The sequence below is a fragment of the Pleuronectes platessa genome, chromosome 11 (genome assembly GCF_947347685.1).
Source record: "Pleuronectes platessa chromosome 11, fPlePla1.1, whole genome shotgun sequence".
Lineage (NCBI taxonomy): Eukaryota > Metazoa > Chordata > Actinopteri > Pleuronectiformes > Pleuronectidae > Pleuronectes > Pleuronectes platessa.
Genome location: NC_070636.1, coordinates 8,630,782 through 8,657,384, shown reverse-complemented (window position 1 = coordinate 8,657,384; position 26,603 = coordinate 8,630,782). Strand labels below are relative to the sequence as shown.

Genomic DNA, 26,603 nt, shown 5'->3' with positions numbered 1-26,603 from the left:
CCATCAGCAAGTATAGGAACAAATTTATTTCAATTTAAAACAGATACCTTGTCATTATGTTTCTCTCTTAGAAGGCGATAATGATCGTAAGTCATGTTCATGTTTGAATGAGGATCAGGCAACAGTGGTTGAAACAAATACATGAAACACATTAAAAAAAAAATATGGCAAGAGTTATGTAAATCAATAATCGATAATAACCAACTGATTGAACCCCCTTTATTAAGGACTCTGCTTCAATGAAAACATCCAAGCCCTCACTTCCAACATAAAATAAACAGCACATGCAATTGTAATTACAGTTTCTTAAAAAAAAAAAAAACAGCAGATTATCTTTTAAATCTTCAATCTTAAATACAGAATAAAGTGTTTTGTACTTAATCATTTATCCTTTTAGTCTCTGGTATGTTCTATTTAAAAAGGGGAGACCATCTCGGGCGGTGGTCCTTCTGATGATGACCACAGCGTTGGCACTTAAGAGAGAGCCGGGCTCTAGATAAAGAGTGGGGTTGGCACACTCAGTATAATACATCATTTACATTTGGTTGACATACAAAATAAAGAGGAAAGAAAAACAGTATTTTAAACACTACACAACTGACCTCCAGGTTTCATTGGAGTCAGGAAAAATAAATCATTGTGGTCCTAAATAATAGTGTTCTGGTAATGTCTTCTTATTGTACACAGAGAGGAAAAAATGAAAAAACATACGCACACCAAAAAAAAAGGGGGGGGGGAAGGCAAGGTTACGTTTATGAAAATGCACCGACTTTATACTGATGTCCAAAGGATAAATTTGATTCCACCTATTCCAACTAGCCCACAGGAGGGGACATCAAACACCTCCCGACTGCCACGAGGTCACAGAGCACGCTTTGAAACCGCAGTAGGCCGGGAACGCCATCTGTCGTTATTCAAGGCAATGAGAGGCAATAAATAAGAGAGAATTGTAGTGAAAAACCAGTCCAGTATATTCACTGGTCAATGCTCCAAAAAACGGACGAGAACGAAAGAGCAAGAAGGAGATTTAAGTGTCGCACGCGGCTGCCTTCCCTCTGTCCAGCTCCTGTACGGTGAGATAATGTGTTAACACACTGCAACGACGGGCTGCCAACAAACTACCACACCCACACTAATAAGAGAGTCAGCCCTTCACCATGTGCCAGAGTTTTAGTGTCAAGTTTAAAAAATACATCAGTTTTGTCACTATTTAAGTAAGCTGCACTCAACACACAGTAAATCTCAACACAACCATTGATAAATACTTGGGTAATCATACTGGTATAATCGTTCCACTTAAATACTGGCATCCGGGCCCTCTTTATGACAGCTGTCTGAAGGATGGCGGTCTGCTTCCTCCACAAAACAAGGTTAAGTGTCATTTACAGCAGACAAAATGGCAGTTCAGGAACACACTGGCATTATTCAAAATATATACTTTAGCACCATTAACTTGGATGGTTTTCAAACCTTGTGTTAGGTCTTACAGTTTGATTTCCTATTTTCCAGGCAGCCTGTGGTTTGTTTAAACAAAAAAAAAGCAAATAATTGAGCTGATCAGGTCTCAAACTAAACTCATCCACGTCCAGTTTCTTTGTCAGTGTCTTTCATTGTAGCGTTTCCTTTTTAAAGTGTTTTCAAATTTGAACAAAACTCTCAGTTTATAATGTCACAGTAATCTCTGAGCTGTGACTTAAAGATAAAATGATCCCAATGCAACAGCTCACACTGAGGTTGGCATCAGTACTGGGTACCAGCAGATTCTGAGATATCAGAAGAGTTGGATCATTGCATCACTGGTACATGATGCGTTTGTGTTCTGAAAACAAACTCTGGATTTGGGGATTTAAGGCAGTTTTTACTATTACTTTGATTTAAGGATTGATGCAGTTCTAGGATATGCTTACGTCGACCAATTAAACGCTTTAAGAGCTTCTTTGAGAGCATCGCTGCTCACTGCCACAATTATCACATAACAAAAATATGAGAAAAGGGGGAAAAGGAGACCCACAAACCTTAGTGGCATTAATAGAAACCAGAAGCTGCCAGGTTAATTGGAACTAAAACTATAAACTGTAAAAATGCTCAACAACGAAGCTTAAGATTTGTAGTTAATGGGTTAAAATACACAAACACCAGTATGACCATTAAGATTTCTTGGCTTCAGGTACAACTCATATACTTGGGAGGAAAATGCAACACTTGTCCTGGTTAGCAGTATCTTTTAGTGAGACGTGTTTCTACACTGCGAGAGGCGTTACAGGTAACACTGTGATACCAGTGCAAACACACGTGAATTAGTGAAGGTCAGAGACACATACTGGGTCCACCTAACTCACCAAAGGGCCAGATACATCACAAAAAAAATTAAAAAAACACAAAGAAAACTGCTTAGTGTTGGTAAACGCTCTCTACACACACACCTTATATTTGCATTAACACTCTGCCTATACTTCTTAGAACACATACTAAGAGTAACCTCCGTTTATAAAGAGGAAGTGGATGACTTGGTTCTCTGTGGTCCTGATCTCCAGCCCCGACTGTCTGATGCCTGATGCACTGTGATAGCCCTTAATGATGATGAAGGATAAGTCACCTGTAGAAAAGGTCAAAGACCAAAAAATTATCTGCACTTCACTGGCACTATCAAAGCAAGCCTCAAAAAACTGGAAAGTAACGATGCAAAAAAACTGACAACAGAATTTTTTTTTTTGTGTTAAATTACAAATAGCAAGCATGGACCACGGGGGGTCTTCAATCACTGATTTAAAAAAAAGTCCACCTACGTTCGTACTGTACATTTTTCTAGGTATGCATTACAGCGCTGCTTCTATAAACCAGGAGGGAATACGAGTTTCTTGGTTTTTTTTTGTTGTTTTTTTCTTTTTAAATCTAACAAAACAAATGTGAGGGCTTCTAAAGAAACCAAATAGTATTACAGATGGATGGAGATGTGATGGCAAGTACAACTGGAAATGTTGCGATAAGAAATAGAAAGCAGAGATAAAGTCCTTACTATACCAGACATTCGTTTTTTGTTTTTTTTACAGCAGTTCAGACTCAAGTAGGCTCCGCCGTGAGAAAAGGAGCACTTCAACATGACAGAATCAAAAGCAGTCAAATTAACAACACCTTCAAACCTGGTCCATAAATTAGATAAATAAAAAAAAAGTCTTTAATTACTCTTAAAATCATCTTGTCACCATACTGTGAAGATTTTTTTTTTCTTTACCAGCCCTAGTTTGTGTTACTCTGGCGGCAGAGCTGTTGCAGTAGTGTGGAGTTGTGAGGCTGGTTAGGAGGAACGTCTTTTCTCTGACTATTGCTCCGTGCCGATCGTTTCCTCAGCACCACCCAGCTCTGCGTAGTCCTATTAATCAAGTGAACAAAATCCATAATCACAGTATCAATACTACCATAAATCCATAAGAAAAACTGTGTGCTAACAAAAGAATTTAAGATTTTTTTTTTGTATTTTTTTTTTTTTTTGCCAAAGATGGTGTACCACAGAGCATTTTTTGTACAGGAGTGTTTTGTGTATATGTATTTACAAACAAATATACACAAACAACGTTAGCAGACTTCAGAGTGCGTTTTCTGTGAAAGGATCATAGCCCCCACTCCCCTTCCTCTCACCACTCAACAGCACTTTATAAACAAAGTGACTATACAGTAAAAAAAAAAAAAAAAATTAACAGAGGCACATTCCGATATAATGGATGACTAGGTCACCATCAGGAAGTGTGTCTGATTGGACGGCTGAGTGACGCAAGGTGTGACGTCATCAGTGATGTTACCACATGGATTCTACTCACACACCCAGGGCGCGTTTAATTACCAGCTTCTATTTAGTTGAATAAGCTACTTGCAGCCCGAGCTGCAGATGTGCTCTGTGGGGTGATGCGCACTGATGACCTCGGATTACCCTCTATATCCGCTTCCACCAATCAGAGCAGCGCCTGTGTGGAGAGCAGGGTCCTCTCACACGCTACAGGTGTTTTTGTACTAAGGGTGTGGGGGGGGTCGTTGTATATCAGTGCGGAGGTCACACGGAAGATTGTCCATGTGAATCCATACAGAAAACATCTGGAGGGAAGCCATGTGATTACCTTAAACACAAAATTACAGATATCTTAAAATGATCCTTATGTCAAGTAAATTTCTGGTCGCTTCTTTTTAAGATGTCTTTGTTTGTTTAAACGTCTTTCTTTTTTTTTTTTTTAAATCGATTTCTCCCCTTATCTTATCGCCATCCCATGTAGCTATTATCCGTTTAATAGAAGTAGCAACAGATCTCTATCATTAAAAACATTAAAAAAAATCTCAGCAACGAATAAATTTTGATTAGCTATGTCTTGCCCTCTCATGCTTTTTGTCTTAAGTGTGTTTATATATGCATTTACATCATATTATATATATTTCTATTTTTTTTCCTTTTGTTTTTTCTCAATTGCGACGCTCACTCTGGTGGGTACATTCATAGATGCGAGGGGGAGACAGAATCATCAGCCTCATCCCCTTGTGTCCTCACATCCTGTACGACTCACTCTGCAGTATTTGTCCTTCAGCTTTCAGCCACTGGTCCTCGGTGTTTTCAGGAGATGCAGTGTTTGCTTCCTTCCACGCCGGCAGGAGCTCAGAAAGGAGATGACAGAGGATCTGATCTCAAACCGCCAACCTCATCATCAACTCCGTAGGCCAAAAGAGGGTTTGATGCCGCTGGTCACCCAAACACAGCTCCTTGCCAGTCAATGCTGCACCAAACACAAACGCACACACAGACACGAAAGTCCCCTTCAGTCACTATACAGCTCGTGTGAAAGGTTTGTGTGCCAGATGAAATGTGCCAGAGCCGGCAGCCGGGGCCTTATCTGACATACGGAGCAGCTTTGCGAGGAGCGAGGATTCTGACACAACAAGCTGCCAAGTGAAGAAGAAGAGGGTGAGCTATGGTGAAAGAGCAGGGGCGGCATTTGCAGATGGGAGGATCTGTGAATGTACTGCAACTGGGGGAGGAAAGGAAGGGTCCTGTGTGTGTGTGTGTGCGAGTGTGTGTCTTTGTGTGAGTCGGCATGATGTGTTGTTTGATGCATGTGGAGCTGAGCGCACACTCCGGGAGAGGTGTGCATTTGTGCAATGGGGAGGAGATGTGCGTCGTACGTGCGCCCTCACACCAGGTTGTACTCTTTGAGGTTGAGCTGTAGGATGGTGTCTTTGACAGCTGCAAACACAAAGCGGATGTTCTCAGTGTCCGTGGCACAAGTGAAGTGGGAGTAGATGATCTTGTCGCTGTCGGGGTTTAAGTCCACAAACATCTTGAGGATGAACTCCCGCGCTGCCTGTGCATCTCTCTGGGGACCTTCAATTTAAAGAGAGATGAGATCAGGTAAACATGCATACAGTTCCCATCGCAAGAACTGTTACAATCTGTCGTAATATCTATGTCTGTATCACACTCAGCTTCACATATGTAGCGTTGATCTGTTGGTGCATTTAGTGTTTGTTGTCGTATAGATGATCTCACCATCGAACTCGGGGAAATAGTCCACCAAGTGTGAGTAGGAGATCTTCTCCTCCAGCAGGTCCTTCTTGTTGAGGAAGAGGATGACGGAGGAGTTTTGAAACCAAGGGTAGGTTATGATAGTCCTGAACAGAGCTTTGCTCTCCTCCATACGGTTCTGGTGTGTGTGGGGAGAAAGAAAACGGCGCAAGACTAGGGTGAGAAAATGAGTACATGTAACACAAAATTACATATACAAATGCTGTATTTGTGTCAAGATAGTTTTGATATATTAATAATTTTGAGTAAATAATGTTTATAAAGGTGTTGTAGATACTGGACGACAAACATGAAGAACGAGCCGTGTTTCTGTCAACCTACCTCGTTGTCCGACTCCACCAGGACCTGGTCGTACTCACTCAGCGCCACCAGAAACATAATGGAGGTGACATTCTCAAAACAGTGAATCCACTTCCTCCTCTCGGACCTCTGACCCCCTACATCCACCATCCTAGTGGTAGGATGAATGTGAAGAGGAGGATAATAAATGAAGAAGCAAAAGGGTCAAAACACATCAAACAAATCCTGGTTTCCTAGTTTATGTGTAGTGATCTAGACCAAAACGAGCTTTTAACCCTTCCAATTATGGTTTTGAATCCATCATGATAGATTAACATGTTATGAACCCTATAACTCAATATTTTGGTCCTACAGGCTTGAACATATTTGCTGGCGTGTCTTCCTTAAACATTTTCAGCACATGACCCAAATAGAAATACAGTCTTCTATCCTGGGATGCATGAAATTATATTTTTACCTGCATGTAAAAGAGACATCAGAAGTGGAAATATCATTTCTTTGTCCTATTTTTTAACAATTAACACCTGATGGACTCAAAACCTTAAGGAGGATTCATAAAAGTCACAACTTTTTTCCTTGAGGAACTAAACAGTCTAGTTCTCTATATTTGGCAAAAAAAAACTAAACAAGCTACAAATAAACTAGAAACAAATATGGATTTTTCAATACGGTAAAAGTGAGTCATGCAAGTCCCCGAGAAAATGAAAGCATCCCACTTAAGACAGAGCTAGAATCAGTTTTAAAAGGATAACCACTCAGTTTAAGAAGTCTTTTATATTTTCAGTCCGTTAAATGTCAATTCAACATTTCGAAAGAGCGGGGAATTTTTCTTTGGCAAAAATCTAAAACCTGGTTAAGAGCAACCGAAACACACCAGTGGCTGTGTGTAGGCAACTTTTCTTCTTGAAGGGAATACTAGAATTCTTAAACTAAGTGGCATCAATCTGGTCAGAGTCAACAACACATCTGATACCAGATCAGTCTTTACCCCTTTTGATGTGATACGGTGTAGGTGAAGGAATCCTAAAGCCTTCATCTGTCTACTAGAGAGACTATTGTCGGCCAGCTCTGGGTGTGTGTGATAAAACGTCAAGCAAGAACAACCGTGAAGTATTGAAATGCACTCTGAGAAGATGAATGGGGGAAAAAGGTAGGACATCAAATAAAGGACAAAAGAAGAGATGGAGATGGGTACAGGCACAAAGGAGAGGACAGACACAGGACAGGAGGCAGTGTTGAGATGTCAATGAAGGTACAGGGGGCACCTCTGATGGTGGGATCCTTTCCATGGCAGGGCGCTTCCTGCATCACCTAATGAGAAGCTATAAGCTCAGAAAACTGCAGCTTAAGAGATGGACTAACAATTTACGAAGCAAAAACTCAGATGAAAACTGAATTCAGCTCATGTCTGCAGGCAGACAGGCTGGCGTCAGCTGAAACTATTCATGAAGAGCAAATGTGACTGATAATACCAGTGAATCCTCCAAAGGTTTCTCCTTGATAAGGTCACCACTCACTCATCAGGGAGTTTAGGGCCCCAGTTTCATTAAACTTTCATTTGTGATAACTGATTCAGTAAAATCGTATAAGTCAGGAACACGTTTGCTTAAAAAAATTACAAAAATTAAGACTAAATAAATGCAATGCATCCCGGGATGCTGAGGTGGAAACCTCCAGACCAGGTGCAATGTCATCTTTGAGAAAAAACGCACAGTTTATAATGCATGGATGCCGCCTGGTGGTGGCCCAGTCCACTGAGGTCCACAGAGACCCGGGGCCAATATAGGCCCTGCAGAGACCTGCTGCCCAAAATAACATTCCTCCACAGCGGAGGGGACGACCTCGTTTCTTTTGCCAGCCGGAGAGGAGGAGGTGACCCATTTACAGAGCAGGCACCAGAATGTAGGACTTCATGTTCATTAGGGTGTTGTTACGTGTAGTATGATCGCCGTTGGTGGCAGGAGGAGGAAGAAAGCATAAGACTATGAGAAGCCTGTAAAACGATAAGGACGTAATATTTATGACAGGAGCTTTAAAGAATAGGAATGGGTAGTAGACACTAAAGATACAGGTTAAAAGTTCATTAATGCGGAGGGAAACATTGTTCAGGCTGGGCTTTGGACAAAAAACACAACAGATGACTTATGAGTTAATGATGTCACCGTGTAACATGGAGGGACTCATTCATGTGCGGCATCTTTCTACCTGAAAATGATGCTTTGCAAGTCGAAGGGGTACTCTATGATTCCTGTAGTGGGGATGCGCACCCTGAGCACATCCTGCTGCGTGGGAAGATAGTTGCAATCAGCAACACGATCCAGATCGGTAAGATAACTACAGGCAGCCCGGTGGAGGAGAAGAGGGATAAAGAAAGAAGAAAAAAAAAAGACAAGACAGGAAAACAATTATATAAAGCGTGACAGGCAATTACCACAACCTCCCTGCCATTCCAGGAAGTGCAGATCAGTCCTGTTGAGGAAGCGTCCCAGATAAGGTCACATCTCAGAAAAAAAGGGGTGTTAGTGAGCGTCACTGCTCCACCAACACTCTGCATTCATAAACCAATGTAAGACTTTGACTTTACTTGACTCGCTTTTTAATCAACAATTTGCAGCGAGGTCAAGTGGCTTATGTTGCAGACAGTGAAGTGGTGTCAGTGACAGTAAAGTAGCAGTGACTTCAGCAGGAGGAGCAGCGGCACCTGGAATCCGATAAAGAAGATTCGGACAAGTGTGATCTCAAAGATAGCAGGAGACTTGTGCAAAGTTTAAAATCTACTCGATTTCAAACTGTCATCACAGATTTTATAACCGCTTCCTGGCGGATCTTTGACATCACAGTCCCCTACGTGTTCATCTTGTATTTGGTGGCTGCTCCCCACATGCGTCAGTGCAGCATATCTGGCCTTAGGCTTTAATCCTGGGGTCAGAACCTCAGCACAGTTCTGGACACAAACCACTGATATCAGATCAGGTTAACCATCATGGGCCCAAGGCTCATTTTTATCTAAACATGGCATCATTTTTATTTTTATTTCTAAACTAGCAATTTGGGCTGCATAAAGTTTGGTAATTTCTTTTTTCCTTTTCGGTTTAATGGACACCATCTTGAAGTGACCAACTCTGAACTGATGGGTTAATATCCTGACAGTCAGCAGTGGTGTCTGTCCTCTACCCATGGTGATGCTGCAGTCCTGGTGCCTTGGGAGTACCTGAAGATGACGTTCTCCAGGTCAAATGGGTACTCTATTATACCCGTTGTGGGAACACGGACCCTCAGCACATCCTGCTGGGTGGGAACGTATCCCTCCGCAGTCACACGGTCTATATCGCTAAGGTAACTGGAGATATACATGAACAGTGTTGATAATACTGAAACAAAGACATTGAATCCTGTTCTTGAATTCCACACACTCATAAATATACAGAAAAATACATAATATAAACATTTACAAAACCCAAGCACACCAGCATGCATGTAGACCTGGAGTAACATCTAACTGTAGTACAGCAATATCACAACCAGGGGGCACTATAAAGTGAGTTAAGTACCTTTGTGTTTGGTCCTCCTGTCATAAATCATCACAAGCTCATTGTAGCAAACCCACAACCACAGAACAGGAGGTTGACACATTTGAGTGGAAAAACAATGGGTGTACACATTGTTCATTTTCTAATCTGTGGTATCCCTCACTGCTGACATTCAGACAGTAAAAACAAGCCTCAAACTTTAATATAAATCACGGTAGGTTGCATTAAGAAAAGGGAAAGAAATGGAGAGTGGGGACATTTAAAAATAAGCTAAGACTTTTTTAGAATGGACTTTGTGTATTTCTATCCATTCAAGACCCTGGCTTCATTGTCACGAGACACATTTACATGGACACCAATGTTCCAATATTAACCAGATTTAGACAATAGTCTTAATAAGAGAGCGTCATGTAAACAGTATTTTCTGATTATTTTAACTCAAATAAGGCCAAAGTATGAATAAGCAAAGATGGATTTGATTCCAGTGTAGTATTCTGATATTAGTCACATTATTTAGACACATATACATCATAATCGCATTATTACGTCCTGTTGGAGTTTTCACAACATTTTGCGACATCGTCCAAGTGTAAAATATATTTTTTAGATAGAAACAAAATACTCAGAGTCCTAATCAGACTGTGCTCTCTAACATGCAAACAGGCGTATGAACAGAATATTATATTAGCAGCTCATGTGTCTTATTCAGAATAAGGTCAATAGTCAGATTATTGGTGTCCACGTTAACTTAGTCACTGTTCTGCTTCTTTTATTGGTTGAGTAACAGCATAAAGTGCAGGTCAGACCCTCAAGTCCTCACAGGTATAAGGCGCCTCAGTGACACATAATAGAAAATGATCTAGAAAATATATATCGTAACAACCATGGCGGGAGATACCCAACAATTTAACGCAAAATAGTGGCTTGTATATTCTTCATAAGGCATCGTTAAAGAAAAAGGAGGTGAATGTCTAAATCTGTCAGTCAACACTTTGTGCAGACAAAAGGTTAATGTGCTGCACTACCCAGTATAAAACCCACAAGGTAATTTTAGACATGCAATTACACAAAAAACATACACACACACACACAACCTGCCACCAGCCACAAATCCAAACACACCCTCATTACTCTGAGAACTGTTGTCCTCAACCCCTGCATGCATATGTGGTTGCTACAAACACACAAACATTTGACATCGACTTGCATTCATTTCCTTGAGACTTACTGTAACCCTAACCATAACTACTACTTGTCTGACCCTAACTTTAACCACTGAGCCATAAAATATGCTTTTGTCCCCAATTGACTCCCTAAAGGATTCCTGCAACTGAAACACAAAATCACATATTAATTATTACGTAAAACCTGATTGCTCAGCAGTGTTTTGGGAATAGAGACATTTGATTTTATCAGAAGGACCAGTTATCTTAATTTATTTTTTGTAATTTAGATTTGTGAAAGATCCAAATAAAGTCTTGGCAAACATCGGCATTTATCTTGGCCGATGACAAATTCTGCAATAGCTAATGAAGGATCCAATAGTTTGTAATTTTCAGGTCCCAAACCAACGTCATATACACACAATTATGCGAGTGCACAAACAGATTGTGTCAGACATTCACACAAATACCACTGTTAAAACCTAGACAGACATCATAACCATTGTCAGACAACGAAACAAACACACAGACCAACGTACTATTTAGTAGAGTCAGACAGCTGGTACTCTCTGCGGCGGTCGTAGGCCTCCAGGATCCCCGGGTCGGACCACAGGCATTTGATCGCTGAAATGTAGGGCTTGTCAAACCCAGTGATCTTCTCAATGTCCACCTCCTTCACGAGCATGGCATTAGACTGGAAATCATATGAGAGGTAAAGATAATGAGATAGGAACACAAAAAGACAGAAAAACAAAACACAGCCATTCAAGCATACATTTCGTCAAATTTCCATATAAAAGATATTTTAGATTTCTCTATTTGTAGATAGCTTTTGTTTTACGACCTGTTGGCTGATCCTAACCACCCACTTATTCCAAAGATCAGGTCAGATGTCTTAAAAAGAAAGGATTCACAATCCACAAACTAAGATGGTACTAAGTAGAGCAGATACTTCCGCCAACGCCCAATAGTCCCTTTATATTCAATCAAGCGGCAACAAATTTCACACTCTTAGAAACAGTACAAGTCCCTTAAATCATCAAGATCAACGAATTATTCCCTCGGAAAATAGTAAAAAATGTCTTTAAAGAAAGTGAAAGAAAGTCCTGAATATGTACCAACACATTTATGTGTTCTCCCCTGGCACTAACGGCATCTTTCCACTAAGGTTTGTGTAAATCCGTTAAGTTGTTTTTGTCTCATTTCTCTAACAAGCAAACCAAAGAACAAACAAATAGACAAATAGACAGGAGAAGTTAAAATTATGAAGTGATCCTTACGAAGCACCGCACTTGTCGTTTTCTGTTTAACCGAATAGCGGAAAGATTCTCCTTTTATCCCATGTGTAAATCAGTCCTCAATTAGAGCTTCAAAATAAAAGACTAGCAGGCCTCTGTGGACTGGAACTGAAAACCACTGTAGCATAGACTATAATTATGTTGTTGTATTGTGCCCACACTGCCAGTAAGGAGTTTATTTTTAGTAATTTGACTGATTAGAAAACATGCCTATGTAAAAATATTCAAACATTATCTGGAGGGTTCAGTTGTATATTATGTCATGGGGCTTCTTAAAAAATGTTGCCTTTTTCTGATTGTTAGTGCAATGTAGAAAATGCAGTGATTACACATTTGAAATAATCAAAGGGGTTTGAGGATTGACATGTAAAATTTGTTTCCTGTTCATATTTTGGTGGGTCAGAACTTACCCGATTCTGTTCATATTTGTACGGGATTTTGAGGGTCTCTGTGGCGCGGATCATGGCCTGCATGGAGGTGAAGACGTTTTGGTAAACAAGCCGGATGAAGCCCCTCTTATCTTCGTCTGAGTATCCAGCTCCATGGATGATCCTCATCTGCTTGATGAAGGTGCTTTTGCCACTTTCTCCGGTACCTGAACACAACATGGAACACAAGAGTTAGCGGCCGAGACAAGAGAGAGGCACGTACGATCTTGTCTGTCATCACATCCCGAGTACCAAGAGAAAGTGAGAAAGAAATAGTGAGAGACGTTGAGATAAGATACTCTTCAAAGAATGAGATAGCAATCCGGACTTGCCTCTAAAGAAAAGTGGCATTCCTCATAAACTTGCAGAATCCATTCCCTGAAGCTTCAATACTTTACAAAGGTTTTCACACTAATGTAAACAGAGTCAGGAATAATGCTGCCGTCAACCAAAGACAATGGTAGGTCAAATTTTAATCATACCTGCAGAGGGAAAAGAATTTGCAAAAAATAACTATTGGCCACAGTGCACTTCGTCTGGTCGCCTAAGAAGCGTAGATGAATTATAAATGAACATGATAGGCTAGTATTTGGAGGATGTTAAATAATTTTAACTTAACTATTAGACCAAACATAAGGAAATATACCAACTAAACCCAAAAGGTGGAGCATCTTGAATACAGGATCCTCATTAGTGCCAAAACAACTAAAAGCCAAATCTGTGAACAAAGACAGATGCTTCATAAAAGGCAAAATATTGATGCCAGTTGAAGAGATCCAAGAACAATCTGCATCTATCTGATGTTTAATCCGTGTTCATTAATTTCTGTTTATCAATAAGCTCAGCAAATCAGCACAACCTGTTACAAATGAAGTCAAAGTAATGGCCTAATTCCTCTCAAAACTCGATAAATGTCAGATGTCCCTTTAAGTCAGTTTCAGGCATTATGAAATCCCTCCGCTGGGATTCCAAGTTGATTAACTAAACTGGTTACGACTGCTAATATGTGAAAGCTTCTTTGTGCGACGTCAGGATGTTATCGGAGAGTTTGGAAAGTATCAGAAAATATTTTCAAGAAGGTCGAAGAAGAGAGACAAGTCGGGGGGGGGGGGGTTCAGGCTAATTTAATGACGAGGATATAGACAACTCGTCCTACATTAACATTAAAATGTCTCTGTCAAAAGGTGACAGCAGGGGTCGTTGTCAAGAGGCTGCATTCCTTCAGTGATCCTCCTCTGCTCTCCTGAGTCCGTATCTGGATGTAAGATCACATAATAACCAGGTGTCAGGTTTCCATATTTACTCATATGCTAAATGAGCACAAGCTATAACTGGATTATAATGCACAGTCCAAACAGTTTGTACGTTTCAACTCGAGCCAAAACCTCACAAAGAATCACATTCTCTGAATTCAGTGAAACACTTTGTTTTCAATTGTTTTCGCTTGTTTTACAAGATCGACAGTGACTGCCAAATAACCCCCCACTTGCTTAGGGGGGTCTGTAGGGCCTAACCCACATTTCACACAAGTCTTCGGTTGTACGATTTTTGTACGTGCCCAGAAACGCCACCCTCAGGCAGCCCAATAGATAAAAAAATGCTGATGGCATCTCAGTCCTCAGTGAAATCAAAAGGCCACAGCACATCCATGATATCTGTAAAACTGAGAGGAAAAGACGAGGAAGAAAAAACACACACACACACACACTCTCTCTCATCTCACCACCACCTACATTCAAGGTTTTTGAAAAGCAGCCATATTTCCGTTTCCATGGCAACCCTATCCTGTCTACCTCTCCTTTTCGTCCCTGTGTTTTTTTTTCCTCCTTCAGTTTCTTTTTTTTTTTTTTTTTTTTTTGTTAAACACCTCCTACCCGCTCTTACTCTCTCCTCTCTTTGGTAGCAGACAGTAAATATAACTATGAGGGCCTCAGGCTTGCTCTGTGCTCTTCATCTTTCGGTGCACTACAGAGAAGAAGGGCCTCGGTTTTTTTTTTGGGGGGGGGGGGGGGGGCTGGTCTGAGGTCAGTACCAGGGGGTTCCTAACATCAAGGACTGTAAGCGCAGTTGGCAGAGCTAGCCGCTTCTCTGCTGATGCGTGAAGAAATACTTTAATCCCAGAATCAGAATTTGGATTTCAGCACTGTGTCTATAAGGGGAAGATGACCCTCCTACATCTTCTCTTCTCACAAAATGACCAATTTTGGAGACCAGGAGCATGTTAAGCCTAGTAAGTATAAAGGTCATCAGAACTTTTCCAGGGTGAATCAATGCATTACAGTAAATGTTGCACTCTGTTGCCCACAAGGTAGTCGTCTAATAAGAAGTGTGATTCTCTGACTAACAAAAGGAGTCAAGTACAGATAGTGTATCCTTTGTATTGGGCTGCGGCGGTAGTGTCCTGGTGGTGACTGCCGACTGTCTCAGCAAAGAGCAGGAGGATCTCTCTCCAACTTTATGTCTGATTTATTTCGCGTGACCCCCGTCACAAGATCTCCCTTCACTATGTTCTCTTAACTGTCGTGTCCCGCTTTCACCAGACAACACACTGTGAGCCTCTGTCTTCCCTTTTTCCTCCACAGATTGTACCAGCGCCAGCCACAACCGTTTCCATGCCCTCACTAACTCTCCCCGTCGGATGTACGCTCATCCAATCCCCACCCCCTCCTCTTAGCCTCACAAGCCCCCCCTAGCCTCCCTCAGGCTAGATTTATGCCCCTCCATTCTCATCCCTCTCTGTCAAGAATTTTGGATATTCATAACTAGAATCCATCCATTCTTTTTTGGTAATGACCTAGAAAAAGGAGGTCACCTTTTAATAGCTCACACACTACTTGGGTCTGATAATACTTTCTGTTCCAGGTAGCTACGATTGTGTGTGAGAAAGAGAAAAAGAAAGATCTCAGATTTATGGCCCAATGCAACAGTGCAAGGTAGGGCTGGGCGATTTTTCGATCTCGATTCGGGATCGCGATAAAATTTTGATCGATTTCGATTATCTCCTTGTGACATGTATTCGATCTCACGTGGCAAAGGTAAGCGCAACAACAGTGTCGGAGTCTGCCGGCTGCCGTGTGCAGGTAGGACACGACACGCCCACTTCCCATCGTGAGAGTAGCTGCAGTTGCGAGAGACAGAAAAAGAGAGAACGAAGTTGGAAAAAGGAGAAAAAAGGAGTGAAACTGAAGTCGGGGACAGCGAAAATAATGCCGAATGTGAAAGCGACATCACTACATCACCCGAAACCGAAGACATTGTCGAAAAAAAGGGTAACGCGACGTCAGGTGTGTGGACGTGGTTTGGATACGGCAAAAATGACGAGGAGCAGACGAAGCTGGTCTGCAAAATATGCCGGCGGTCGGTACCAGCCAGGACGGGAAACACCACAAACCTTTTCAATCACCTGAGACGGCACCATCCCAGTGATTACACAGAGAGTTTGACTCTGCGGGCTCAAGTTTGCACGACACCAAACAAAGAGACAGGCAAGACCACTACGTCTCCCGTTAGCATCGCTAACGGGAGCGATTCTGTTCTGTTAGCAAAACAACAGTCCATCCAGTCGTGTTTTGCAGCCATTGCCCCATATTAAAAACAATCGAAGCGGGGCAAAAATATAACGAGCGCTTATACTTATTGCTTAGCTAAAGATATGATGCCCCTGAGGACAGTGGAGAGGGACGGCTTCAGGAAACTGATCAAAGTGTTAGACCCCAGGTACGAGCTCACAGTTTAGCACTTGAATGTGTCAGAGGGTCTGACCAACATGTTTACTTGTTGATACAAAATCAAAAAATGCTAAATATAGTAAAAAGGGACCAGTCACTTAGTTTGCACTAAGCATATAAGACTCTGTATGAGCTAAGAGCGCTGCTCTGAATTTTCTTTTGCTAGTTATGGGCCCTGATGCTCTCTTGATCAATGGAAGCATGAAGACCTTCACAAAAACATTTTGTGCTCATTATTGGAAGGCATATTCATTTTTTTTAATGTTAATAAACTTTATTGTAAAGTTTCAGTGAATCTCTTGTTTCTTCAAGCTTCAGGATGCCCCTCACACTGGCAGCATCTGCAAAAACTACATATCGTGATAAGAATCGAGATCGATCAATATGGAAAAACATATCGTGATAACATTTTTTTCCATATCGCCCAGCCCTAGTGCAAGGTACACTACACAGCCCACACACCAGCACTGGTGTTTTGTGGAGCCAACGTGCTTCTTGGAACAGCGTTAGAAGTCTGAATCAAGAGAAACCTGACGGAGACGACGACAAATAAAATAAAAACTTGGCGTGAGCCAAATTAAGACAAGCCAGTGCAATGAAAACCGTATGTAAATAGCAACAACTATCCATGATGTAAAGACACCAATGACTTCACCTGTATCCTGTTGCCAGGCTAGCTTTCATAAGCCGTTTACATAACACAACTGATGTCAGCTTGTGACACAACACCTGATGGACTTGACACACCGCTGTCTTAGTGCAGCAGATGTGATATAGGCCAGGTTGTCGCAGGATCACCTTTATTTGGCCATGTCCCCCTTTGTGCGCTTGTACTTATATCTGGGAAAGGAGCAGTTTGAGGTGTGAGGAGGACATTTTGGGATATCTAGGACAATTTGACCAGCCCTAAACTCCTGACACTTGATGTTATGGTTCAGGTTGGTCAGGTTAGGGTAAGGAATAGACATTTGGAGGGTATCTGCCAGTTTCAACAACCTAAATTTAAGATTTTGTATCCGATATTTAAAAGGCTAAATTTACAATTATTCAATTTGAGCCCTTTTTAAGACCAAGTGGAAACACTGATTTAGTTGTGATGCTTGCGGTTAGGGAAAGGAACTGGGCAATATTATGTTGATGAGTGTTCTCACTAGGAAGTATAGTGTCTCTAGGGCCTGCTGTTTTTACATGGTCCGCTCATATCTTATAATTCTTCCTTCATGCTTAATATGCAGGCATGGGAGGCCACTAAAGACCTCGTGCACAAGCAGAGCGGTTCCTGCTTAACCCGCTCTGTGACGCTCATTGGTGCCACAACTTTCAATGAACAGGAGAAGCTGAATATTATATCTCTTTTTTTCAGTAATGAGAATCAAAATAAGTTTGAAAATCGTGATATCGATTTGACGTCATTTTGCCCAGCCCAAATAAATCTTCATGCAACATTACACATAAATATAATGGTCAAATGGTATGAACACTGTTGGCTTAACTGTCCTTTCAGGAACATTTGCATGGACACAGCAGAGGATAGGATACTATAAAACACCTCAAAATTCACATATAGGTGTCTGCCTTGTCCTTGAAAGATACTACATGAATGAGACAGTCACAAGGCTAATCGCAACGAAGCGTGGGTCTCACTCTCACAAAATTTCTCTTTGGAAACTGGCCTCTTTCAGACATGCACAGGGATAGAGCCAAGACAGCCTAGAGCTACACAACACACACACCAGCTGCCTAACCAACTGTGGACACACATGGATCCTGTGGTCAACCTCAAGGCATGGATGTTACCTCCACTGTGATGGCCCATTTCTTCTTCTTTTCTTCCAATGACCTGGGCCATGCGGACAGTTAAGGACTCAAAGATAAAAAACTAAACGGGATGATTCTGCTCTAGTTTCTGTTGCAGCTTTCCAACATGTGCTGCTTGTTGTTGGGTTCAGGGCATGACACTGCTGCTTTGTGCCGATGCCGATGCCTCTGCATCTGCTGAGTGTGTGTGGGCTTCGGAACTGTAAATTGACCATACATGCTATAGCATGCACTGCACATAAAAACACACACATTCATTTGACCAACTTAGGACAGCTTTGTCTGTTCACCATTGAGTATGCCCCGAGTGCTGTTCTCGTCGAGTGGGTGTGGGTGAGCAAAACCTTTTTTTTTTACTAAAGATTTGAAGCGAGCAGCAGTATTTAGTCGGCAACACACACTGCGCTCAGCTGCTTCTCACTTACAACCACCAAATCCTCGATGTTGACATTATTTCTTAAGCCACAGCACTTATTACAGAGGCTCAGAGATTTCATTAGATAACATCACTGTTCATCCACACGTGGGCAGAAACATTGCGCATCTACACTCGAATTCAAAACCACATTGTCAGACCGACATCCTCCAAAAATGACAACTGTACTCATGGATATCATTTTAAATCCAACGAGAAGCTGTAAGTGACAGAAGTTGAAACAGTATGATCAGAGAGAAGTGTGGGCTCTACTGTACACAGCAGCTGGTGGGAGTAAACAGGAATGAACATGCCATCCTGTCAGCAGAGAGGGCTGAGGAACCTGGAAGCGAGGCAGGCTACGTCCCCGTCCTGTCAGGGGACCCGGGGTTAGTAGCAGTATGTGGGACAGTCACCATCTAGCCTCGCTCACCCCCATATCTCCAGAGAACCAGCCTTGACCCCATTAAAAAAAACGTGTGTGTGTGAGCGCATTCAAATGTGCACTAGTGAGCAATACGAGTGGAAAAGAGACCATGCCACAGAGAGAGACAAGAGTGTGTGCAAGGCTGACTGAGGCAGAGTGACGATTTGAGCCTTGAATGCAAACATGCAGAGACGTAGAAGGAGCCTGGATGGAGACACTGTTTGTGTTCTGTAATGGAGAACATACGCTGCATGCTTACATCTCTTACGTCACTGAGTGAGGGTTGACCCTCTGACTTCAGGTGACTTTAATTGTACTCGTGCACTTTGAGTTTATAAATAATCCTGAATGGCAACAGGTCATTGTACCGAGTGGCACAAATTTAACCGAATCGGAGAAACTCACTCACCATCAAGCTCATGCAAACATGCAGTACCTCGTAAAATTATTACTCCACATTGCGGGTGCATGACAAATATTTCTGTACAAGCTGAGGTATTGCACAAGGTAGCTGAATTTTTTCCAAGTCCTCACATAGGTTTTCATGTATTTTTCAGGAAAACTGAACCATAAGACTTTCTCCAAAGTCACATGAAAGGTCATCTTTGCACTGCATACAACCTTCAGGTTTAAGGGGCTGAACATGAAGTATTACCCACCTATCTCCCGTCATATTCTTGTCTTTTCTAAAAACATCCTTACACAGATATGCAATAACCCCAAAAATGCCAAACATACCTGGCCTTCAGTATACTCAATATGGTCTCAAGATATATAAATGTTTGTTTATTAGTAGTAGTGTTAGTAGTTATATCGTTCTGTCCTGCAAGTAAAGAGGAAAAGGAAATGTTTTTTACTGGAGAAGCACATTTTTCTCCCACATTAATGTCACTATAAAATCTCAAGTTATTCACGCAACCACGAGTTGGGAAGGCTGCGATAATGTTGTGAAAGGGTTTTCATACAGGTGTAGCGATGCAGGTTTCACATTTATTACTTTCCTTAATATTACACTGAGAATAATGACAACTAAAGTGTATTAGAGGCTGAAACTATTTATTTGGCTGTTAGGTTGTTATAGATATATCCGCACTGGTGCATGAAAGAAGATAAATACCCAAAATGTGTATGTATATTCACATTTGTTCACCAGAGAGAAGTTTGCTGTTTCACATGCGAAAAGATCCAATCCAGTAGATAGCTTTAGCCGTTTCAGACATGCCCTCCGGGTAAAATCCGGAAAATTCGCTACGGAGTTTACCCAGAGTTTGCCTCTTACACATTAGGGCTGCTCGATTAATTGAAAATTAATCATGATTACAATTATTGGGTTAAACGATCTCCAAACTACTATAATCGAGTTGAAACGATTATTTGGCGTTTGTTTCCAAAGAGCGCATGCACAATTCAGTCCTTACCCCAAAGCATTCAGCGGCCCAGCTGATTGGCACTCACTCTCAAGTAGCTGTAAAGTGAAGGAGGCGAGTGGTGTGTGCGGTGACCGGCGGTGAAAAAAACAGCGCGAGGCCCCCCCCCCGTTTGATCGACAAAAAGGGTTGAAAAAGTTCGAGCAGCAGGACACAATGAAGCCGCCGCGCTGCGCACCGCTATTCTCAAGCGCGCTTCCGCCTGGCTGTTCAGACCATTCAGACCGGACACGCATTTCCTCGGCCGGTCAGTCGGTCAGAGAGTGTTAGGGTGGCCATCATTAAGGGTTTGAATAACCGGGCCCCGATATCCTGGTTTCAGGGAGGAATAAGACACGCAGCCGTCCTCGGTGTTTACCTGAACCGGAAGTGATTCACTTTATTGCGCACGCTCCAGTCATTTAAAGAATAAAGCATAGATTTCAGAATAAGGGCACATTAATAATCGTTTGAATAATTGTGATTTCAATATTGTCCAAAATAATCGTGATTAAGATTTTTCCATAATCGAGCAGCCCTATTACACATATACAACAGCATAAAGTCCTCCGAGAGGTGGAGCAGCCGGGTGCAGTAGTCAGAGGCAGGAAGTGACGTATTCACTCTGCTGTGGAGTTTACAGATAGATACTTTATTGATCCTTAGGGAATTTAGGGAAAGCACGGACAATACACGGACACTGGTGTCAGCTCTTATCACCACAAACTCTCTTGACTTATTGTAGGTGTCTCCTACGTGTATGCATCGCTTTTTCATCTGTCGTGCGTTAGAAGCATCATTAACCCCCCCACTCGCTCACGGTGAATACAGTGGTGGTCCCCTGCTGTGTTCACACATTGACATCTCCTGGATTTCAACAGAATTTATCCTAGGAGGTGAAAGCGGAAGTCTGTATGGTCACAATTCCTTAATAACCATTATCAAAGAAATCCTTGTTAGCAGCTCTCAGTTCACACTAATATAAAACTATCACTTTCTAAAAATTAATTGTGATATTCGGTCTCATAATAACTTCCATATTCAGAGTTATTAGATTTGACCATGATAAAGATATTTTCAGTAATAACTGACCATCCACATAGTTCCACATTCACTGGCATTAAAAGTAACAGACACACACACACACAAAACCAGTGAGGAGTAGAGCTAGAATATCTCTATTGCCATATATGATCAAAATTAGACGGCTTGGCAAGTGAAGTAAGGTCAGCAATAAACATCTGAGCCTAACCCCTGATCCTCTTCTTGGTTCAATCAGACAGTTCCTCTGAAGGATGTCTTAACCTGGAAACAAAAGATTCTGCTGAGATGGAGGGGATCAACAGGAACAAGTCAGCATATGAGAAGCTGAGAAAAGACTGTACTATAACACCATGTCTGGGATGATGTGCTACCAAGCAGCCCACAGCTTCTTGGCTGTCGAGGCAACATTTACCCCAGTCGGACCCATTTCTTAAATACTATGCTTGATGACCAAAAAATTGCCTTCCTGACGCCATTCTAAGGATGTTTTGCTGATTCTGTACATTCTGTTACTTGGATTTCAAGTGAAACCCACATTTTTCACAAAAAAACTAAAACAAATGCCAACTTGTACACTGACAGCTCGACTTTCTTTGGACCTTGATCAGCACTTTGAGAAAACCATGAAGTGTTCGTGCTTCCATCTCAATTTGCTGACCGCTTGTTCACTCCAGCAATTAATTTACCCTGTGCAGCGAAGGCCACAGCTCCTGGCCCACTGTGTTTTGACCAAGTAGAGGCAAACCACTGGTCTGTGGAGCAGGAAGCTGCTGGTATGGCCTGATATGGCCCTCAGTGACAGGCAGCCAGACTGCGGGCATTGCTGCAGCCCTGGCAGAACTGATTTCTGACCAAGTGGCTGAGGATGTAGGTGTGATAGATTTTACATACAAAACTCACCTTCACATCCACCCTTAATGGATTTCTTAGTCTGAAAACCTCATGCCTGTGCATGGCATAACCTCGAACCTATTTGGATGAGACATGGCATAATGGCAATGTACCCTGACCATATAGTAAACTCTTCCAAGAAAGGAGAGGGACACAGAGGGGAGGGTGGACCCGAACAAATGAGTGAAACGGTCCGGGTACGCTACACCATGAATTGTAGTAGGTATTACATCAATCTGCAGCAGAAACAATTCGAAAATGTATCCAACTGCCAACTTTTGACTTTTTTCAAGAATTTTTTTTAAAGATTCTGTGGTTCCAGCTTCTACAATGTGAACGTTTGCTGCTTTACATCACTATTAATGGATTGTCCTTTCATTTGGAACTTCTGGACGGACAACAGAAGCTGTTTTTATCACCTTGCACTTTTATCTTGAATCTTTAAATGTCATGGCTAAAATATTTAAAATTAAATTAATAGAACTAAGAACGGTTGCAACTACTCAGAGTTTTTTCTACCGTACATCAATCACTGTAAATCCAGATACTGAACATCATATTATAGCACGTCTCCACACTATAATATTTCGGGGCTAATGCTACAAAAGTCTTCACAGCAGTAACACTTCATTTTCAACTAAAAGGGTGCAAGGAGCTGTGGTTATATTGCTGCAAGCCCAGCTGAAACGTACAATCCATCTCCTGCACATGCACCTAACTGCATGCAGCTGATGACAGAATATCTCCCACAATACCATTATGCACAGTATCACTTTCCTTGTTGTGTAGAACACACTTGATGGAACATGGTTGGTTAAATGATTAGAAGCTGCGATTGTCTTCATCCTCCAGTGAGGTGAGGAGAGGCAGGAGAGCTCACTGAGGGCCTGAGAACAGTGTGAGAGGATAATAGGAGTCAGTGACATCTCAAAGTCTGAGCAGCGGATGTGTTTAACCAAGCCTATTAAGACCTGGACTAATCCTGCCTTACACGTCCTTATCCAGGCGTCCACTGACAGCCTTAACTCACACTGGATGGGCCACTTACAGCATGACTGGTTGCAGTTCTTGTTTGCCGTCAGCCTGCCACACAGATGCTTTCAATAATTGTTTTCGGATGTCTGTCGAAATCAGGGATAGACTGGTAACAATCGAAGAACAACACATTACAATTCCAAAGAGAACGATGCAGGTGCGTGTAATCGATTGCCTGAACCCCGAAATATCTTGAATCACTTTGTCAGTCCAACCTTTCATTGATCACCTGGCAAGAGAAATATGATTGCAGCACACAAGCAAACCATTTTGAAAACTGCTGGACGAACATAACCACCCTTTCCATCTGTTCACCTAGGCCGTCAGGTAGAATTAAGCGCAATGGCGATTAAAATGTATGACACAGATTACAGTATGTCCCATCGACGGTGTGTCTCTAGTGTGGCCTACTTCTCCAAGCAGAGGTATTCAGCAGGGAAATGAAAGGAGACACACATGTCAAATAACCAGGGCTGCTTTTGATGGGCGAGAAATGAGAGCAAACGTTTCGAAAGGAAGGATGCAACCTAGATATTCTTAATTGTCCCTAAAATGGGCTCCCGCTTTACTTCCAAGGAGCTTTGGCACTTGGAATTGGTTCTTCGAAGAGGCTGGTGGATGCACGTGCAATTGAAAGTTCATCTGTTAGAATTTACACACACACACACACGCAGGATAGATTTTCCTGAAAGCAGCACAAGTGGAAAACGCATAACCCAATGTTCCTCTTCGTGTCCACAGAAGTATGAATCAATGCAGCGCAGAGCAACTTGTTCAACGGCAGCTCCCACCTGCCCACACACCAGCTATAAAAATAGATAACCTACTCAGCTAGACTCCAGGATGAGGGGGCCAATCTCTCAGTATCCTTGTCCACTAGGAGGGTGGGTTTGTGACACTTGGTGCACACTGACATTACCAATAAATGGGAATGAACTAGCTCCAGGCAAGATCTGCACTGAGGCACCTCAGGTTGTACAAATGTTATGCAACCCTGTGAGCAACAGTGTAAAGCAAACCAAAGCTGCTTCTGCAGCCAGGGGACCATCTTCATCTCTTAACCAGCAGCCGCTAACAAACCATAGGGATTAGCTTGCAGGGCTGTTTTTTTTATGTCAAACTATCCTGTAAACGTTGACATCCTAGTTAACAGCAATGCCAAATGAGACGATCGTTGTCTGCACACCACACACGCACACACACACACACACACACACACACACACACACACACACACACACACACACACACACACACACACACACACATATATGAATAAAGCGACAGTAAGGATGGTTAGCATGTTCTCGCAGATATGCACATGGACCAGGAAGCTCAACTTATTTGATCAAAACATGTCACAAGCGCTCCTCACTTACAGAAACCAGGCTCCCAGCTAGCCACCTTAACTAGCTGTATCTGTTAGCATGGGCAGGAAGGCCCGAGGAGGTTCGTCTTGCACATAGCGACACAAGACAGCACAATCAAAATGGGAGCACATGAGAGAATGAGCGTGGCACATACCGAGAAGCAGCAATTTCAGCTCTCTCCGGGAGTCCCGCTTGTCTCGGCGGAGTTGTTTGTCAATTTCTGCATTGATTCGTTTCGACTCCTTCGCCTCCTCGCTCAGGCAGCAAGCCATCATGGACTCCAGAGTCATCCCCTCTGCTTGTGGCGGCCCGGTTCAGACGGGACCCGACAAACACTTGCCCACGGTTCGCTGCTTCTTCTTTTTTTTTATCCCCCCGGTCCCTCGCTTTCTGTCTCGGGCGAGGAGGAGGCGGTCTGCACGGGGCTGGACGGATTGAAGGCAGGGAGGATGGATGGAAGGGAATGGGGCGGAGGGGGAGGGGAGACTAAGCTAAAGGGGCCTCGCTGTCAAGTTGCCCCCCGGCCGGGAACAACTGCGACTTCACCCGGGTGTTCTCGGCAGATCGCTGGAGACTCGGGCAGGGGAGGGGAGTCGGGAGACGGCGGGGCCTCCCTGAGCTGCTCTGCCTTAGCGCGGGGCTAATGTTAAAAAAAATGCCTGCAACAGATTAGCCACTTGATACCCGCGTCACACCATGAACCCCTTCCTATCACTCTGTGGTCTGGTTCTACCTCGGTACCGCCTGTCGCTGTGCTCCGGTTCTGTCTTCGCAGTCCGTGGTTCGAAACCGGCAGTGTCGAGACATCCAAAACCCGTTAACGGTCGTTTTCTGTGCAACGCTAGCAAGCTAGTTCACGCTAGAAAAAAAAAAGTGGCAGTCCTCGCTAGTGAGCTAACATTAGTGATAATAGTTATTGCACGACCCTCCACTCGGCAACTAACCACACTAGCTAACGTTAGCTAAGACAGACGTGACGACTACGGACGCTAGCTAGCTAGTCCCGGATAGCTCACCCAGCGACGCCTCTGCTAATGTGGTGCCAACCCCGCAGTGAGTGGAGCGAGCAGCGGGCTGGTTGGAGGAATTTCTCCGCCTAGCTAGCGACGTTGGGGCGGCATTACATCCCGACTCATTTTGACGGTAAGAAACTAAAAAACAATTAAAGGCCGTCGCCGGAGCCTGCGAGATAAACCCCGAAGAAGCGAAGGAAGAGGGGGACGAGATGCGCGTCGAGGCGGCTGCTTTGTGCCAGAGATGTTTTCACAGGGAGCAGCTGGAACAGGGTGGGCGCGCACACATGCACGCTCACACCAGGCTGATGCCAGGCAAGGAGGAGGAAGAGGTGGAGGAGGAGGAGGAAGCGTGATGTTGAGTGACAGACGGAGGATTGCATGAAACAGATTTGTGACAGTGATTGAACGAGATGGGATTTCATGCAAAACACACGAGAAGAGGGGAGACACCGATTCTGTAGTCTCTGCACAGCACGTGAGATCACAGCCGAACATCTGCTGCCATTCAAAGATCTTCCCAGTTTAGAGGAGGAGATGTGTGAGAAGAGAAAACACTGCAAATCCCCATCACTCCATCAGTTTACCTGCAGCACCGGAGCTGACAGGTTATAGGTGAGGGCTGAGGAGGCACTGCGGTGTGAGAGCAGTGATATCTAGTGGCCTTGGTGTGCAGTTGCATGTAACTCCACCATCCATCCCTCGCTTTTTTAGGTTCAGAGCCTCAGCATGTTTAGAAATAAAACTCAAAATGACACTCAGTAGTAGTCCCCTTAAAGGTTCAGTGTGTAAGATTAAGTGACAGTTAGCAGTGAAGTGGCCTGTCGCAGCTGAATACCCCTCCCCTCATCCTCGATGAAACATGAAAGGGAACCTGTGGTAGTCTTGAGTTGGCATAAGAACTCAAAAGGTGTTTAGTTTGTCCAGTCTGGGCTACTGTACAAAACATGGCGGCCTCCATAGAGAGGACCTGCTCCCTACGAGAATATAAATGATTTCAATGTAAAGGGTCCATTCTAGGGTGAAGAAAACAAGTAGTATAATTGAGAGGAAACACACTAGTGAAAACATATAGATAGATAGATAGATAGATAGATAGATAGATTACTTTATTCATCCCCGAAGGCAAATTAAGTCATCATAGCAGCCGGTACATTTGAATACAATAAAATACAAT

The 26,603-nt window shown here is 42.8% G+C and overlaps 1 protein-coding gene across 2 annotated transcripts; it reads right to left on the bottom strand.

The window, feature by feature from the left end:
* Positions 1-6: 6 nt before the first annotated feature.
* LOC128451488 (guanine nucleotide-binding protein subunit alpha-11) lies at positions 7-25,732 on the bottom strand. 2 transcript variants are annotated; one of them, XM_053435347.1, is made up of 7 exons: positions 24,568-25,732; positions 12,262-12,446; positions 11,093-11,247; positions 9,072-9,200; positions 5,882-6,011; positions 5,525-5,678; positions 7-5,359 (listed from the first exon to the last, which is right to left on the bottom strand). In XM_053435347.1, exons 1-7 carry the CDS (start codon positions 24,701-24,703, stop codon positions 5,169-5,171), a joined length of 1,080 nt encoding a protein of 359 aa, XP_053291322.1. In that variant the 5' UTR covers positions 24,704-25,732; the 3' UTR covers positions 7-5,168. The 2 variants fall into 2 exon arrangements, with proteins under 2 accessions (XP_053291322.1, XP_053291321.1); XM_053435346.1 differs by lacking the exon at positions 9,072-9,200 and adding an exon at positions 8,066-8,194.
* Between the last annotated feature and the right edge of the window lie 871 nt (positions 25,733-26,603).